Source organism: Phoenix dactylifera, unplaced genomic scaffold (genome assembly GCF_009389715.1).
Source record: "Phoenix dactylifera cultivar Barhee BC4 unplaced genomic scaffold, palm_55x_up_171113_PBpolish2nd_filt_p 000113F, whole genome shotgun sequence".
NCBI lineage: Eukaryota > Viridiplantae > Streptophyta > Magnoliopsida > Arecales > Arecaceae > Phoenix > Phoenix dactylifera.
In genome coordinates, this window is record NW_024067685.1 from 1,108,515 (window position 1) to 1,126,167 (window position 17,653).

General features: G+C 38.6%; 1 protein-coding gene across 7 annotated transcripts in view; it reads right to left on the minus strand.

Moving 5' to 3' along the window:
* Positions 1-16,284, minus strand: part of LOC103695553 (putative rRNA methyltransferase YlbH) — a 62,074-nt gene extending 45,790 nt beyond the window's left edge. For 3 of the 7 annotated variants that reach the window (XR_005507170.1, XM_039116612.1, XM_039116608.1), the window contains exons 1-3: positions 16,050-16,282; positions 15,891-15,988; positions 15,701-15,805 (exon numbers count right to left, since the gene is read on the minus strand). Coding sequence is in view for 5 of the 7 variants with exons in the window: in XM_039116612.1 (XP_038972540.1) it covers positions 15,701-15,805; positions 15,891-15,988; positions 16,050-16,218 (372 nt within the window). In the remaining 2 variants the exon portion in view is untranslated. Of the gene's footprint in view, positions 1-15,700; positions 15,806-15,890; positions 15,989-16,049 lie in introns of all 7 variants that reach the window. The other 4 variants (XR_005507171.1, XM_039116610.1, XM_039116611.1 and 1 more) reach the window with 2 other exon arrangements.
* Positions 16,285-17,653: the final 1,369 nt, after the last annotated feature.

Sequence of the window (17,653 nt, forward strand, 5' to 3'; positions counted from 1 at the left end):
GCCCTTGCAAAAGCTCCTCCAGAAACTTTGTAGCCGTGAAGGCTTACAAGTCGGGGTTGTTAAATAGCTCGTTCAACGAACGAAGGTGTAGGCCCCTGCAAAAGCTTTTCTAAGAATTTAATAGCCGCGAAGGCTTAAATTCTTAGAAACTTTCTAGCCACGAAGGCTTACAAATCGGGGTTGTTAAATAGCTCGTCCGACGAACAGAAGCGTAGGCCCCTACAAAAGCTTTCTCAAGAACTTTCTAGCCGTGAGGCTTATAGATCGGGGCTGTTAAATAGCTCATCCGACTTATCACACTCGAAGATGTCTTCGTCGGTGGTCACAATAAGACGCGCCTGACCTCGTGCTTAGAGTTCGACCTAAAATACTAAGACAATTTTTTGCCAAAAGAGAAATTCATTGATAAGCCAAACTTACAAAATGTAGCAATACACCTTACTAATAATAAATCCCGAGGTTGGTGGAATTCCATGTCCGAGGTACGGTGTTCCATCCAAAATACTCCAGACGATAGGTTCCGGAGCATACAATCTTGGATACCTTATACAATCCCTCCCAATTTGGTGCGAGCTTGTCCTATTCGGTTGGTAGAGCCACTTTGGTTCTTCTAAGTACTAATCACTAGGTCGGAAAAAATTGACTTTCACTTAAGAGTTGTAATATCAAGCTACTCATCACTGGTACGCGGCCGTACAAATCCGAGCTCGTTCCCTTATTTCTTCAAGAAGATCAAGGTTGCCTGGGAGGTCGTCCAAATTTCTCTGCTTATCAAAGGAGTCTGCCCAATAAGAGGGCTAATCTCCACGAGAATTATTGCCTCGATGCTAAAGGTGAGACTAATAGGCATTTCTCCTATTAGAGTGTGGTGAGTGGTTCGGTAAGCCCAAAGAATACCGTGGAGCTCTTCCACCCGAAGTCCCTTTGCTTTGTCCAACTACATCTTCCAGCCTTACGGGATGATTCTGTTAATCACTTTAGTCTCTCCATTTGCTTTAGGATGCCCAACTGAAATGAGGCTATAGTCTATATGCAAGTTGGCGCAGAATCCCCTGAAGCGGGCGTTGTCAAACTACTTCCCATTATCAGTAATAATGGATCGAGAAAGTTTGAAGCGGCATATAACGAACCTCCATACAAAATCTTGGGCATTTTTCTCAGTGATCCAGGCTAGGGGCTCGGCCTTGACCTACTTAGTGAAGTAGTTGATGGGGACCACTAGAAATTTCCTCTGCCCGAGTGCCTGAGAGAATGGCCCGAGGATATCCACTCCCCACTAGTCAAAAGGCCAAAGAGTGTTGATCGGCATGAGCGGAGCTATCGGCTGCCGCTAGATGTTCATATGCCTTTGGTATTGGTCACACTTCCTCACAAAGTCAGTAACATCCCTTTAAAGGCTCGACCAATGGTAACCCTATCGTAGGACCTCGTAAGCCAGGGTCATGCCCTAGATAGTTTCCACAGATTTCTTCATGGACTTTCTAAAGTACATATTCGGTTCAGAAGGTCGGAACCACTAGAGAAGAGGTAAGGTGGACAACCTCTTGTAGAGTTTTCCTTCCAGGAGGGCGTAGCGCGTAAATTGATTCTTTAGCCTCCAAGCTTCCTTTTTGTCTTCAGAGAGTATTCCATCTTGAAGGTAGTCCATGAGTAGGTCAATCTGAGTTGGTTTGAGATTTGTTTGCAGTACAGAGGCTGGTTCCTCCTCTATGCTTGGCTGATCAAGCACTTTCAGATAGATCATCTTCTATAGATCAAGATAATTTGAGGTGATGATTTTCAATAGTAGGTCAGCCCTGGCATTTTCCAACCTTGGAATTTGCAGAACTTCGAACTTCTCGAAAGTTAAGGAAATGTCCTTGACTTTTTGGAGGTATTGTGCCATCCCGAGGGACCTAGCTTCGAAGTCTCCTCGAACTTGTCCAACAACCAATTGGGAGTCGATGAGAGCTTTTAGGCACCGGGCTCCGAGCTCTTGAGCGAGTTTAAGTCCGATGAGAAGAGCCTCATACTCAGCATTGTGCTTAGAGGCTTTGAAGTTGAAATGCAGGGTGTACTCTGCAATGACTCCATCAAGGTTGGTAAGGATCAGCCTAGCTCCACTTTTGTATGGGTTGGAGGACCGATCAACATGGAGTGTCCCAAAATCTTCCGACTCGCGCTCCTCCAATAACATGTCAACCTCTGCATCATTCGGGAATTGTGCACTCCACGATAAACTCTGCTAATGCTTAAGCTTTGATGGAAGATCAAGGCTACTAATAGATGCCGAACTCTCCAAGCTTCACCGTCCATTTAGTTAGCCTTCTCGACTTATCCAGCTTCTACAAAACTGGCTTCAGTGGTTGGTCGTCAGCACGGTGATGGAATGGGCCTAAAGGTAGAATCGAAGTCGCCTGGTCGAGGTGATACAAGCATAGGCTACCTTTTCGAGCTTAGGGTACCTTGTCTCTGTACCTCGGAGAATTTGGCTTGTATAGTATATCAGCCTCTCAACTGCATCCTTTCGGACGAGGATCGAGCTTAAGGCCAAAGGAGAGATAGCTAGGTAGAGGAATAACATCTCTCCCAGGCTCGGCTTGGAGAGGAGTGGCAGCTTACTAAGATAACTTCGTAGCTGATCAAAGGCAATTTGACAGTCTTCCAACCAGCAAAAATTTTTGACTTGCCTCAGTGCTTTAAAGAAGAGCAAACATTTCAGGGGGAAGGGGGGTCATTTCAAGCACAACATGGATTTTCTCTGGATTGGCCTCAATCGTGTGCTAAGTCAACACGAATCCGAGGAATTATTCCAAGGAAACCCCGAAAGCCCACTTGCTCGAATTAAGTTTCATGTGGTATTTCCTTAGGGTTCGAAAAATCTCCTTAAGGTCGGCCACACGGTGCTCGATTTGTCGACATTTAACCAGCATGTCATCAACATATACCTCCATATTGCAGCTGATCCAGTCCTTGAAGATTTTGTTGACGAAGCGTTGTAGGTGGCCCCTGCATTCTACAAACCAAAGGACATGACTTTGTAGCAATAAAGCCCTTTGTCAGTGATGAATGCTTCTTTTCCTCATCTTTGGGTGCCATCCGAATCTAGTCGTAGCCCTATAACGCATCCATAAAGCTTAGCATCTGATGCCTCGATGTGACATTGACAAGCTGATCAACCCTCGACAACAGAAAGTTGTCCTTCGGATAGGCTTTGTTGAGGTCGGTAAAGTCAATACACTCGCCACTTTCCATTAGCCTTCTTCACCAAGATGACATTAGCTAACCAGTCGTGATGGTCAACCTCGCAGATAAAGCCCACGCGAAGGAGCTTATCCACCTCTTCGTCGATAGCCTACTATCTTTCTGGGGCAAAGTTCTTTTGTCGGACAAATCGGTGTGTTGGATCCACGCTCAACTTGTAGACGATGACGTCAAGACTTATACCTAACATGTTAGAGGTTGACAGGCGAAAAGGTCAGCATTGCCTCAAAGAAAATCCACAAGTCTAGCCCCAGCAGCAAGTCGAGATGGGCGCCAACCCACATCATCCTGCTCAGATCCGCTTCATCAAGGATAACTAAAAGGAGTTCCTCAACAGGCTCTCCACGTTGTTGCCTCTGTTCATCTCGAACATCGAAGCCTTGATAGGCAGCGTCTCTATGGGCTTCTTTTCTCGGAGTGTGGTGACGTAGCATTGTCAAACATGCACTTGATCATCTTGAACTTCTCCTACACCGCTCCTATTTAGGAACTTCATCAACAAGTGATAAATGGCGACTACATCACGTAGGATATTCAAGCCCGGCGACCCCAAGATAGCATTGTATGCCGAGAGGACTTTGACGATCAGGAAGTCAAACATTATTGTGGTCTACCCCGCAATAACTGAAAGGGTAATGATGCCTTCCATTAGGATCGGGTATCCAAAAAATCTGACCAAAGGAGAGCTGATCTTCCTCAGTCAATCAATTGGTAAATTTATTCTGTGAAGGGCTCGTAAAACAAGACATCAGTTGAGCTTCCATCATCAACTAAAATTCTTTCTATATCGAAGTTTGCTATGGTAAGAAAAACTACAACAGCATCGTCATAAGGAGTTTGGACACCCTTTGCATCAGCATCCAAGAAGGAAATAGTTTCATCCATCTTCTGCCTCTTTTGGCATCAAGCTTTCGGTCTGGGTGGCCCGAGCATAGGCTCTTCATGCGGATGAGCTAGTCCCACAAGCTGCCGGTCCACCCTAGATTGTGTTGACTTCCACAGTAGGTCGGTTGTCAATCTACAGTTCAGAAGCAAGTTGTTTCCAACTAGTGTCAACTCGGGCTCGTGGGTCGTTGACGTACGCACCAAGGTAGCCGTGCTCAATGAGGACTTCGATCTTGTTCTTAAGTTGAATATAGTCCTCAGTGTCGTGCCCATAATCTCGATAGAACTGGCAGAACTGAGCCATGTTCTTACAAGCAGCTGGTCTCATCTTCCGAGGCCATTTCACATGGCTTCGGTTCTAAATCTCCATGAGGCAAATGTCCCCAAAAGGTATTGAGAGGAGTATACATCTCAAACATCCGGGAAGGACTCCTCGGTCGGCAGAAACCCTCCTTGTTCCTCCTCAGCTTCTTACACGGCTCTTTTGGGTCCTCCCGAGCCTACTTATTCTTCTGTTTTTTGGGTCTGCCCCCAGCCGATTTCCACCAAGCTACCATGGCCCCTTCCGCATTGATGTATCTGTTAGCTCGGGCCAAGAGCTCGGTTACACCGGGACTCCGTGGTGACAAAGTTCGCGAGCCTGCTACTATAGTTGTTGATTGGTGGCCGACTGTTATGGGTTATGGACAACTGTAGTCAGTGCCTGAACCTACTATACGAACAGTTGGAACTGCTCGGTTGTGACCGCTGGTGTCGCCTGTGGCTTCGTTAGAGGTCGAGCCTTCCAAGAGCCTTGTAAAGAACCATCAGATTCCACTAGCATGTTTGGCTAAACATTTGAAGGTGTTGGTTGTGCTTTTCGAGACTTAATAGTGATAGATCGCCTGTCTTCTAAGAAAACCTTCGATAATGGGATCAAGGCCCTTTCTCTAGTGCCAATATGTTGCCACTGAGAATCAGTATGACTAAGGTGCCAAGTTGGTGAGGTTGCTAGAAACTTTGACAGTCAATTGTTCCGGCAGTATAGATCGGCTATGCACCCGAGGCAGTGCTGAAAAGCTAAGGTTGTGCTTGGGTCCCCACTCCGACGTCAGGTTCAAGCTATAAAAACAAAGATGAAGAAGTTCTCTTGTCGAAGAGTGTGGCGGGGACCCTCTAATGCCTAAGTTAAAAAGACTCTCAGGCAACAGTGGAGGTTAAGAGACGAGCGACGGCACAATGGTGTGTGAGAGCTCGAAAGCATTTACCTGAAGGGTCCCTCTAGGATCGGATTGTATAGACAAGGTGAGAATGATAATGTTATTTTGATGATTAACAAGCATTTAACAAGAGTATGTTATAAGTTAAAACGATACTTCATTTATAAGTCTGTTACTCTCAATATATTTGTATAAATTGATATAGATACATTTCATTGTTTATATGAATGAATCTAACCTTGAGATGCAGCAAAGTGTGGATTGAGTCGACCCAAAGGATGATTGGGTCGACCCCGGCACATCAAGAAATCATTTGGCACACTTCTGCAAAAATGGCACAGACGAACAGTAAGTTGGGTCGACCCAAGGAAAGCATGAGTCGACCCAAACTTCAAGATCCTCAAACAACTCAGAAAATGGTTCTCTGGATTTACTGAGAGGGTCGACCCAAGATGAAGTTGAGTCGACCCAAGCTTGAGTCGACCCAAAGAAAGGTTGAGTCGACCCAAGTGAAGAAAGGCTGAAATTCAAGGTTCTGAATTTTCTGAGAGGGCCGACCCAAGAAAAAGTTTGAGCTGACCCAAGGTTTGGGTCGACCCAAAACCCAAGAAAAGTTTGGGTCGACCCAAGCACGGGCAGAAGCATAACGGTTAGTTGTGCAGAAGTGCTTTTTGGACTCCCAACGGCTATAAACGGCTAGTTTCTTCAATCCAACGGTCAGGAAGGACTATTTGGAGGTTGGAGAAGTATTTAAGAGGGAGTATTCATCAGAGGAAGCAAGTTTTGGAAAATACATCAAGTGCATTCAAGAGAGAACCCTAGCAAGGCAAGCTTCATCCAAGTGCTTCATTCAAGAATCAAAAGAAAGTGGTTGAGCAGATTCAAAGAGTCATCAAGAGCTCCATCCATCTTTGAAGAGTGAAGCATCCTTGACAAAAAAGAGAGAAGTCACATCAAGCGATAAATATTCTCTAAACTCTTCTTTGTAGATTATATTGTTATATTTGCTCATCTAGGAGTTTAAATCTTCTTCCTTTGTTTATTAAACTACTTGTAAAGGTTGGTTGGTTAGCCCGCAAAACCAACGGAATAGGTTGATTGGTGAACCCGGAAAACCAATTGTAAAGGTTCGTTGGTGAGCCCGTAAAACCAACATAGGTTGTTGGTAAGCCCGTAAAACCAACGTAGGTTGTTGGTGAACCCGTAAAACCAATTGTATAGGTTCGTTGGTGAGCCCGTAAAACCAACATAGGTTTTTGGTGAACCCGAAAAACCAAAGTGTAAAGATTTTTGGATTGTGAGCCCGGAAAACAATCCAACTGTAATCCGCGGGATTATAGTGAATTCCCAAGGGGTCGCTTGGGGAGTGGACGTAGGTGCTAAGGAGAGCACCGAACCACTATACTTCTTGTTGTTTGTATTGTGATTTGTTTAAGTTCACTAACTCATCATTTAACACAAGTAAGATAGTTAAAATTAAAAGAAACCAATTCACCCCCCCTCTTGGCTTGTCACCTTGGGCAACAAGTGGTATCAGAGCAAGGTGCTCCAATAGTACTCATTGATCTCAAAATCAAGAGTTAAAGATCATGACAACCCAAGTGGGATGTTCTATAGGAGAGGGACAATTAATTGATAGACCTCCACTTTTTAATGGCATAAACTATACATATTGGAAAGCACGCATGTGCATTTTCATTCAAGCACATGACTATGATTTATGGAGTATCATAGTCAATGGACCACACACAAGCACTAATCATGATAAGAAAATAGATCAGCAAAATGCAAAAGCCATGAATGTGCTATTTTGTGCATTAGATGATAGTGAACTTAATTGCATATCTTTTTGCACAACTGCTAAGGAAATATGGAATATGCTTGAAGTTAAATATGAATGCACTAACAAATCTGAAACATCATGTGTAGAAGAAGAGCAGCATCATATTGCAAATTCATGCTTAATGGCACATGAAGATGAGATATATGAGGTACATGCTAAAACTAAAGATGATTTTACATTTGATAAACTTCATGATGTCTTTTCTGATTTATATTTAGAACATATGAAACTTATTTGTAGGAACAAGAACTTGAAGAATGAAAATCAAATCCTAATAGATGAAAAACTAAAACTGACTAATGAAATTGAAATCTTAATTAAAGAAAATAAAGAACTAAATCAGAGAAATCAACTTCTTACTGAAAGCCATGATAAACTTAAGAAAAACAATGAACTGCTTTCAGAAGATAATAAAAAATTAACTAAAAAAGTTGATAATTTGAAACCTATTGTTGAAAGATTCACTCTCAGCTCTGAAAAACTAAATTTAATGATAGAAAATTCAAGAGTTGTATATGACAAAGCTGGATTGGGATATCAACCTTGGTACACTCAAAAATCTTTCGAGAATATAATTCTTAAATCCTCCACTATTCATCCTAAAACAATTTTTCACAAATCTGGTGAAACTAATAAACAGAAATAGAAAACTGAAAATTCATTATCTATTTTTGCTAAATCTATGTTGTTTAAATTTAGCAAGAATATGCAGAAGTATATTACTTGTAATTCTAAAACCTGCAAACTAATAGACAAAATGATAATTAAGAGAATATGGGTTCCAATAGGAACAATTATAGCTAACCTGCAAGGACCCAAAAGAGCTTGGGTTTCTAAGTTAAAAACATGATCATTTTTAGCAAATGTGTCTAGCTACCCAAGATTCCAATGAATCTGGACAATGGGTTCTCTAGATACGTGTTAAAGAATAGAACTTAAAATATAATTAAGAAGAGTGACCAAAATGAAAGAAATAATGAAATTAGTAATCCTTGCATCCTCTCATATTGAAATTGTAGCTAGTATTAATCATTTCTGTGATATAAGTGATACTTTTGGTATAAAAAGAAAATATATCCAAATCACTCCATCTTCCTATATTATGCTTCAGTTATTGATGGATAATTTACTTAATCAATACTCTTAGAATAACTCTTTGAATTCTCTATATACTTGATTGAGAGTTCTTATCCTCGGCATTATCTTCTATTGATCATAAACACAAGAATGTCTACTTGGTATATTTTTTTTATATATTATTTAAGAATACCAAGATTAAATAGACTAGTTTTAGCGTATAAAATCAACTCATACTAGTATGGACTTAATCTCAAAAGACCTTGTCATTGGTTCACTTAGATTAATTTTTGCAAGGTCAAAGTTTGCTATGTATGTCATCTAGAAAAATAAACTAGAATCATTTCTAAATCTGAAAATATTGTTTTCACCTTTAGCCTTTGAAAATTCTCCATAAGAACTTATTTGGATCTCTAGGATTGTGAACCTAGGAGATAAGCTTTCTGATTTTGTAATTGTGGAAAATTTCTCAAAGCTAATATTGGTTTTGTTCTTGGCACTTAAATTAAAATATTTTCTGCATTGGCACAAACTCACAAAAAGGGTTCAAATGAAAAAGGTTTGCAAACTATGAAAATAAAATTGTATCATGGCATAGTTTTGAAAACCAATTTCTTATTGAGTTGTGCACAGAAAATAATATTGAATACAATTGTTTCTACACCAAGAACACCATAAATAAAATAGAGTTGATAGAATCCTTGAAGAAATGAAAAAGACAATGTTGTATGATAGTCATCTACTTAAATGATTTCTGTTAAAAGCTATCATCATTGCTTGTCATACATATGGTTTCTATTAGAAAACTCCTTTTGATCTTCTGAAAAATAGAAAATGATATATTGTATATCTTTTATATTTTTCAGTCATACATGTCATGCTTGATATGTTCTTATGAAAATAATGTCAAATCTGATAAAACAAATATTTCTTTGGATATTACTCTTCAAGCAATGCATATAGAATATTCAATGAAAAGATACTAGTTGTAGAGATATCAATTCATACTATTCTTATTAAAACTAGATCCTTTATTGAGAATATAGTTTATCATTTTGATTCTATGTAACAATCTGAATTTTGATAGAAACAACTGTTTAAGATAATTTGATTAAAACTTAGCTAGCACGTTTTATTGATAGTTATCTTAAGCAAATAGAATCTAAGCTAAATTGATTCTGAAAACAAGAAATTGATTTGACCTTGATGAATCTTCCTATTGCCTCACATGCTTGTTCTTGAACCATCTTGGTTAATGAAACTATCTCTTTAGTTCAAGTGACATGTGCTTGCTTATATTTGGACAATCTCTTGAGTAAAGTGACTCAATATTCAATTATTGTCATATCTTATATTGAGTCATCTAGTTAAGAAATATATTGTATGAATGTTTTGTATCTTGAAGAAACTAATGACTTTCCTTCAAGAAAGAAAAAGATTTTGCTAATGATACAGAATTTATGAGCAAGAAATTTCAACTTGAAGGACACATCGATGAAAGATACAATAAACATTCCCTTGCAAATAAAAAAAAAGGGGAGAGATTTTCTTCAGCCAAGGGTGTAAAGAATCTAAAAGGTATTTGGCTTGAAGAATGCTAAATGCACTGGTAATCTAAACTCTTCTCTTGTGAGTTAGTTGAGCAAAATCAATAGTCTGAAATTATATGGTAGCATGATTAAACCTTTAATTGCTGATCATCTTGATATCATGCTTCATTCTCATACTAGTAATAATTGTTTCATGGTGTGATTAAATTGAAGTTTACCTTTTCCTATATAATGCATAACCATGAAATACACAAGCTTATGCCTCAAACCTCTAATTCAAAATAACTTGTGATAAGCTATGAATCATTGGGCATAATGAAAATGCTGTTTGCATGGTATATATTTATATGCAGCATATTAGATTAATTTTTTATTCTGCTCTTTCATGTAATTACTTGAAATAATAAAAAGAAAGAGAGATAAAGAAAAGAAAATGAACAATTATTCAAGAAAAGTAAAATCTAAGTAAAGGCAAATACTCCAATCTTTAGGAAAAGCAAAACAAGCATAATATATTCAGCATATTTGTGAGACTTGTGTGAGCATTCTTTTAGAAAGGATAAAATCAGTGTAGAATTATATATAAATAGGGAGAGTTTATTTGAAAAGAATTAATTTTGATCCTTGACATGCTTGCTCTTAATGTTTTAATACATGATGTTATGACTTAATGCATATTATGTTTTGCATGTCACATGATGTTTTGAATTATGTGTTTTCAATATTCAAATAACAAAGATCTTTCCTAAATATAACTTGTAATGCTTCATGCCTATAAAATTTGATTGAAACATGTTATTACCAACAACAACATCATTTTGTTTTAATAAATATATTTTGAAAAATAAAAGAAAAGAATAATTTGAATTTGCAAATTAGGCAAAATGAATTGATTCTGATTTATCTTTTATCTTGCCTAACATTAGTACATAATATCCTCCAATTTGTCCCAAAATTCAATATGAATTACAAAGATTCTGAATGTGCTCTAATGTTCTTGAAATATGTGTTTTCAATCTTAATAATTTAAGATGAGCTACAATGTAGAAGATGCATATCTCAAATTATAATCCTGAAAGCCTCCTTGAAAATTTTTATGAAATTCAGAATCTGATTTTGTATAAAAGCTTAAACTTAATTTAAAAATGCTTCTATCGTTGCATTTTTGTAACTTTCATTATATGCTTCAATGATTGCATCATTTTGGGGAATAACTCAATATGATTTCTAGATGAAAACTACGGTTTAAGAAAAATAGAATTACTTTTGATGCCTTGCTTGTTTGCTCCGATACGCATCTGAAACATATCATTTTCTATCTTATAAGTTTATTAAAATTAGTCTAAATGATGCGTTTTTCAATGATCTTGATTGCGAACAAATGTTTCTAAACATATGATGTTATTTTGATATTAAAAAGATTTATCGTGCTTCATACATACATTGCTGAAAAACTATGACTAAGAAATTAATATTTTGAATATACACTCCTGCATTATTAAATGCTTCTATCATTAAAGAAGAAAAGAAAGTTTAAAAGAAAATGCATCTTTTGAGGGAGAGCTTTAAATACTCAATCTCTTTATTGAAAATTATCTTCAAACTCTAAACTCTCAAATGGGATAATTAATTAAGGGGGAGAAAGAAAATTTCAGAGTGAGAGATCATATAGAACTTAATCGTATAAATTTGCATCTAAAGATGAGACAAAGAATACTAAATGTAAAGTGGTATTAAACTTTGTGCTTCATTGAATATCTTTTGAAAGTTGGATTTCCATCTGTATCCATCGGTAAATCATTTATTTCTGAAAATTTAATTGAAAAGGATTCCATCTGTCTTAGTTTCAAAAATTTATCTTGGAATCTACTTATGAGTTCTTATTGGCTTGCACTTTAGTGTTTCAATCCTGAGCCAATTCATTTTAATTGATTTTGATGCTATGATCTTTAAAGGAGTAAAAGAACGTTTTTAAGAGAGCTCTAAAAGAACTTTCAAAGCCTTGAATTTTATGTATCCTACACTGCATAAATTCATGTTTTGGTATCTATGCCCCAATACTTTTATATCATGAAAGAACTTTGAAGTCATTAAGAATTAAGGATTCAACATAATCTTATATTTTTCGAGTATATAAGTTTTGATCTTTATTTGCTCTTATACTATACTCTGAAAATTAATTAGATTGCTCTCATCTTGCTATATACTTAATATATATATATATATAAAGGTGTTGAATTTTCATTCGTGCCTTCTTTGAATATTATTCTTGATACTCCTTGAAATAACTTGAAAAAGATTCCATCTACACTTGATTTGGAAAAAAAAATATCTTTGGAATCTACATTTAGAGATTTCTTTTGGCTCACATCTTAAATGTCTCATTTCTAAAGCCAAACACATAGAAATAAGATATCATTTTATTAGGGATCATGTGCAAAATGGAAACATATGTATTGAGCATATATGTACTGAAAAACAATTAGCTCACATATTCACAAATCCTTGAGTGAAGATAGAATCTGCACGCTAAGGAGGGAATTAGGCATATGTGATCCTTTTTATTGAAGAGATATAAAAGAGAGCAAGCAGTCTCATGATACATTCCTCCCATTTCTAAAAACTCATGAAACATGAGTCAAACTTGTAATCTATAGATTCCTTACTCATGTATCATTGTCCCAGAAAAAATTTGTAAGGATTGGAAGCAAGAAAAATTTTTTTAAGAAGCGAAAAGGAAGAGAAAGGAAAAATTTCTGAACTTGGGTCGACCCAACCCAGAATAGGGTCGACCCAACGTTGAGTCGACCCAAGAAAATTCTTGAATCGACCCAACGTCGGGACCCCACTGTTAAAAGGGGGACCCGTGAGCTATCTAGGGCACTGTTTACCCTTTGTCCTCTTCCGAAAACCCTATTCCCCACTCTCAAATCTTCTCCAATCATCTCCAAACAGTAGATTACTTCAAGATCTTGGAGAAATGGAATCCAAGAGAGCCGTAGCCAAGCGATCCGGAAGAGTCTCACGATCTTGTTTAGAGCCTAGGATATGTATCTAGTTCTCATATGTATTTTGTGTTGATCATGTATTTTGAACCTTGATTGAGGAACATTGTATTTGCTTTTGTTTTTGGCATGATTGTACTAAAATGTTCCTATTTTGATCAATGAAGTTTAAATGTTTGTTATTTATTGTGTCTTTTCCCATGTACCTATTTGATGATAACAAAAAGGGGGAGAAGTAAAGAAAGAGTAATAGGGGAGAAGTAAAGATAGAGTAATAAGAGGAGAAGTAAAGAAAGAAGGAGAAATAACAAAATAACTTATAAAACAACTTGAAAATTATATAGGAAAGCATATGCATCCAAGGGGGAGCAATTTGCAACAATGAAAATGATCAAGTCAAAAATTTCTATCAAATTTCAGAATTTGGCACATAGAATTTCAGAATTTGGCACGCACCTTTCACACCTCGATACATAACCTGAAACTCATGTTTTATCTCAAATTTTTGGAGTTTCATCTTTAATGAATTATAAATAAAAGGGGAAGCAATTCAAAAAGTCAAATTGGCAACATTTGAATGATATAGGGGGAGACTTCACTCTTATATATGAAAAGCTGAAATTCAGCAAGTTAAGCCCTTTCAAAAACTGATTTTAAAATAAGTATCAATAGGCTCATACTCTTTATTTTGTAATCATCAAAAAGGGGGAGATTGAGAATGATAGTGTTATTTTGATGATTAACAAGCATTTAACAAGAGTATGTTATAAGTTAAAACGATACTTCATTTATAAGTCTGTTACTCTCAATATATTTGTATAAATTGATATAGATACATTTCATTGTTTATATGAATGAATCTAACCTTGAGATGCAGCAAAGTGTGGATTGAGTCGACCCAAAGGATGATTGGGTCGACCCCGGCACATCAAGAAATCATTTGGCACACTTCTGCAAAAATGGCACAGATGAACAGTAAGTTGGGTCGACCCAAGGAAAGCATGAGTCGACCCAAACTTCAAGATCCTCAAACAACTCAGAAAATGGTTCTCTGGATTTACTGAGAGGGTCGACCCAAGATGAAATTGAGTCGACCCAAGCTTGAGTCGACCCAAAGAAAGGTTGAGTCGACCCAAGTGAAGAAAGGCTGAAATTCAAGGTTCTGAATTTTCTGAGAGGGCCGACCCAAGAAAAAGTTTGAGCTGACCCAAGGTTTGGGTCGACCTAAGAAAAGTTTGGGTCGACCCAAGCACGGGCAGAAGCATAACGGCTAGTTGTGCAGAAGTGCTTTTTGGACTCCCAACGGCTATAAACGGCTAGTTTCTTCAATCCAACGGTCAGGAAGGACTATTTGGAGGTTGGAGAAGTATTTAAGAGGGAGTATTCATCAGAGAAAGCAAGTTTTGGAAAATACATCAAGTGCATTCAAGAGAGAACCCTAGCAAGGCAAGCTTCATCCAAGTGCTTCATTCAAGAATCAAAAGAAAGTGGTTGAGCAGATTCAAAGAGTCATCAAGAGCTCCATCCACCTTTGAAGAGTGAAGCATCCTTAACAAAGAAGAGAGAAGTCACATCAAGCGATAAATATTCTCTAAACTCTTCTTTGTAGATTATATTGTTATATTTGCTCATCTAGGAGTTTAAATCTTCTTCCTTTGTTTATTAAACTACTTGTAAAGGTTGGTTGGTTAGCCCGCAAAACCAACGGAATAGGTTGATTGGTGAACCCGGAAAACCAATTGTAAAGGTTCGTTGGTGAGCCCGTAAAACCAACATAGGTTGTTGGTAAGCCCGTAAAACCAACGTAGGTTGTTGGTGAACCCGTAAAACCAATTGTATAGGTTCGTTGGTGAGCCCGTAAAACCAACATAGGTTTTTGGTGAACCCGGAAAACCAAAGTGTAAAGGTTTTTGGATTGTGAGCCCAGAAAACAATCCAACTGTAATCCGCGGGATTATAGTGAATTCCCAAGGGGTCGCTTGGGGAGTGGACGTAGGTGCTAAGGAGAGCACCGAACCACTATACTTCTTGTTGTTTGTATTGTGATTTGTTTAAGTTCACTAACTCATCATTTAACACAAGTAAGATAGTTAAAATTAAAAGAAACCAATTCACCCCCCCCCCTCTTGGCTTGTCACCTTGGGCAACACAAGGGTTGGCGCCCGTCGTTGAAGAATTCCGGCATGTGGGTCGGTTGTCTTTGGCAAGTTACCACATGTTCCGAGGATTACATGCGGTCGTTTCGCACGCACATCACACCCCACGAATCTTGCAGGCACGGTTTGGAAAACCCCTTGCAATCATGGCCGAGATATTGCTAGCTAGAGGAAGATTTCGAAATTCAAATAACTCTTTACGCACTTCTAAGCTGGCCACATGGAGGATTTTAGTTGATAGGATAAAGGCTTTGTGGAAGGGTCCGATTGACCGGACTTCCACATCAGCTATGGTCGGTTCTGAAGCGTATCATTATGCAACTTTTTTTTGACCATATTCTTCATAATCTTCAAAGTCTCAATGGTTCTGAAGATTCCTTAGGTACAAATTTGAAGGTGCCACTATTAATAAATCCAAGGAACTGGATTAGTCCATCTGAGAGGCCTCTCAATGGAGCATCTCAGTCACCGTTAATTGCCCTACACTGTTTGTGAAAATGTCTCTTGAAAGGGCCATCAAGATATCACAATGTTTGACAAGTTTGATGCATTATAGAAATGAAAACCACAACCAAAAAAATCAAATCCAGACGGTCACGAAAGCACCATGTCTTCATATCGTGTGCATAATATTCCAAGATCACAGACAATTTGAAAAACTTTATACAAATCCGAATGAGATACAGCTTTCTCAGTATATAACAGAACCCAAGAAAGGGTTTTGATTCAAGAACACCGCTACCTGCAGCAATTTATGGGTGGCGCGAGGAGGCTTCGACGTCTCGGGCGGTTGATGCACCTGCTCCCCCTTCCCCGCATTATCAGCACCCCTCCTCTTCCTCCTCGACTGGAAAAAATAGTCAGCATGCTTCATGATTCGAAAGGATACCCAATTCCGAACAGAGGGAAAGGGATTGGAATTCGAACCCTACCCTTCGAGAGCGCTCCGAGATGAAATCGGACGGGTCGAGGCCGTAGCTTTCGAGGATCTTCTGCTTCGTATCATTGCTTCCATAAGCCTCCCTCGCGTCTGTCAAACCGCAGAATTAAATTGTCGGCACTTGGCAGGAAGACAGAGAGAGAAGGCTTACTGGTGGTGGAGGAGACGATCGCAAGATGTCTCCGGTGCCAAGGGGATGCATTGGGTGAAGAGAGGCGAAAGAGGGAAGAAAGACAAGGGTCAGGATGCGAGTGAGAACGGGGAGAAAAGAGGGAGGGAAGAAGAGAGGGAGAAGGAGAGAGGGCGGAAGATGCCGCCATTCCCGCCGCATAGTTAGGAGCGCTACAAGGATCAGCAAGTATCCAATATACCCTTCGATGCGGATTGGGTCTAGCCATCTGCCAAATACGCCTTTCTATAAGCGCCACCGGCTTGCCACACTAATAAATTTTGCTTTTGAATTTTTTTTTATGAATATTTTTCTAAATATCAAAATTTATATAAATATTTTTTAAAATTAATATTTATACGTATATATTTGTTAAATATTTACACGTCTCGCCCTCCGCGGAATACACATTTCTATAGGTGCCACCTGGCTTGCCACTCCAGCAAAATTTTTTTTTAAACAATGAGTTATATCCGCCCCAGCTGAAATTTTCTTTAACACTGCGGGCATTATGGCCCATCTATCCTCTACATTAAAGACTAATCCAAAAAAACACGTGCGTGCCCAACTTCTCCATGGCCCCTTGCCAGTTGCTATTCGTCCGTAGCACCCCCTCCTCCTATTTGGTCACCGTTTATGGAATGTATATCCGAGCATGCTTTAAAGAGTAAAAAAAACATATATATGTATATCCCAAAATGAGTAGATTTCTAAAATTAGAGCATACTTGGTATGATTCTATTAGACCAGCTGAGCAAGGTCGCAGCCCACCTATGTAGATAACATATGTTAGCTATACATATTACCTATATATTATAATATAATATATAATAGGGCACACTAGAATAAATGAAATACCGAACCGGTTGGAAAATATGATCAGATGATCATCTGTAGTGCCCCCGGCTCTGTAACCCTTTGATCGGATGCATCCAAGGGTGTCCCGGAGAGTAATATATATATATATATATATATAGTGTCCCAAAATGAGGAAGTTCCAAAAATTAGGGTATACCTGAATTTGAGCTTTGGTTTGATCCTATCCGACCAGCTGAAGCAAGATTGCAAAAGGAAAAAAAACCATACTAGAAGAAGAAGCAAGGTTGCAGAAGGGGGGAAAAAAAACTATATTAGAAGAATGGGAGGGGATACACTCATACACAGAATGTGCCTTCCTCTCTATGTAGAACACGTGTTGTTTTTTCTTTGGACTACGGGGATGGTACGGTTAGAACCTCTTTAGTAGGTCCCTGGCCTCTTCATCGTTTGGTCGTAATCGCCAAATATTCAGAGCAGATGGAGGTCAAAAGCAAGGTGTGCATCCATATCAATAGAAAATTAATGTAGGGATGGTGTTGTCACTTCCGCACAACTGTGATATGCAGAAGTGCGTTGTTTGCTGCCGTTCCTTCCATCTATTTATGCATCTCGGGTTGAGATTGTTATCGTGACTTGGATTACGTATACTCTGACTTTTAGTTTGCACGCGGAGGTTTGTTGCCAGGTTGCAACCTTCCACATCCCACGTGCTGAGGGAGCGTTGGACAACAAAACAAAAGAGTGGGGAAAAAAAATGGATACAGAGG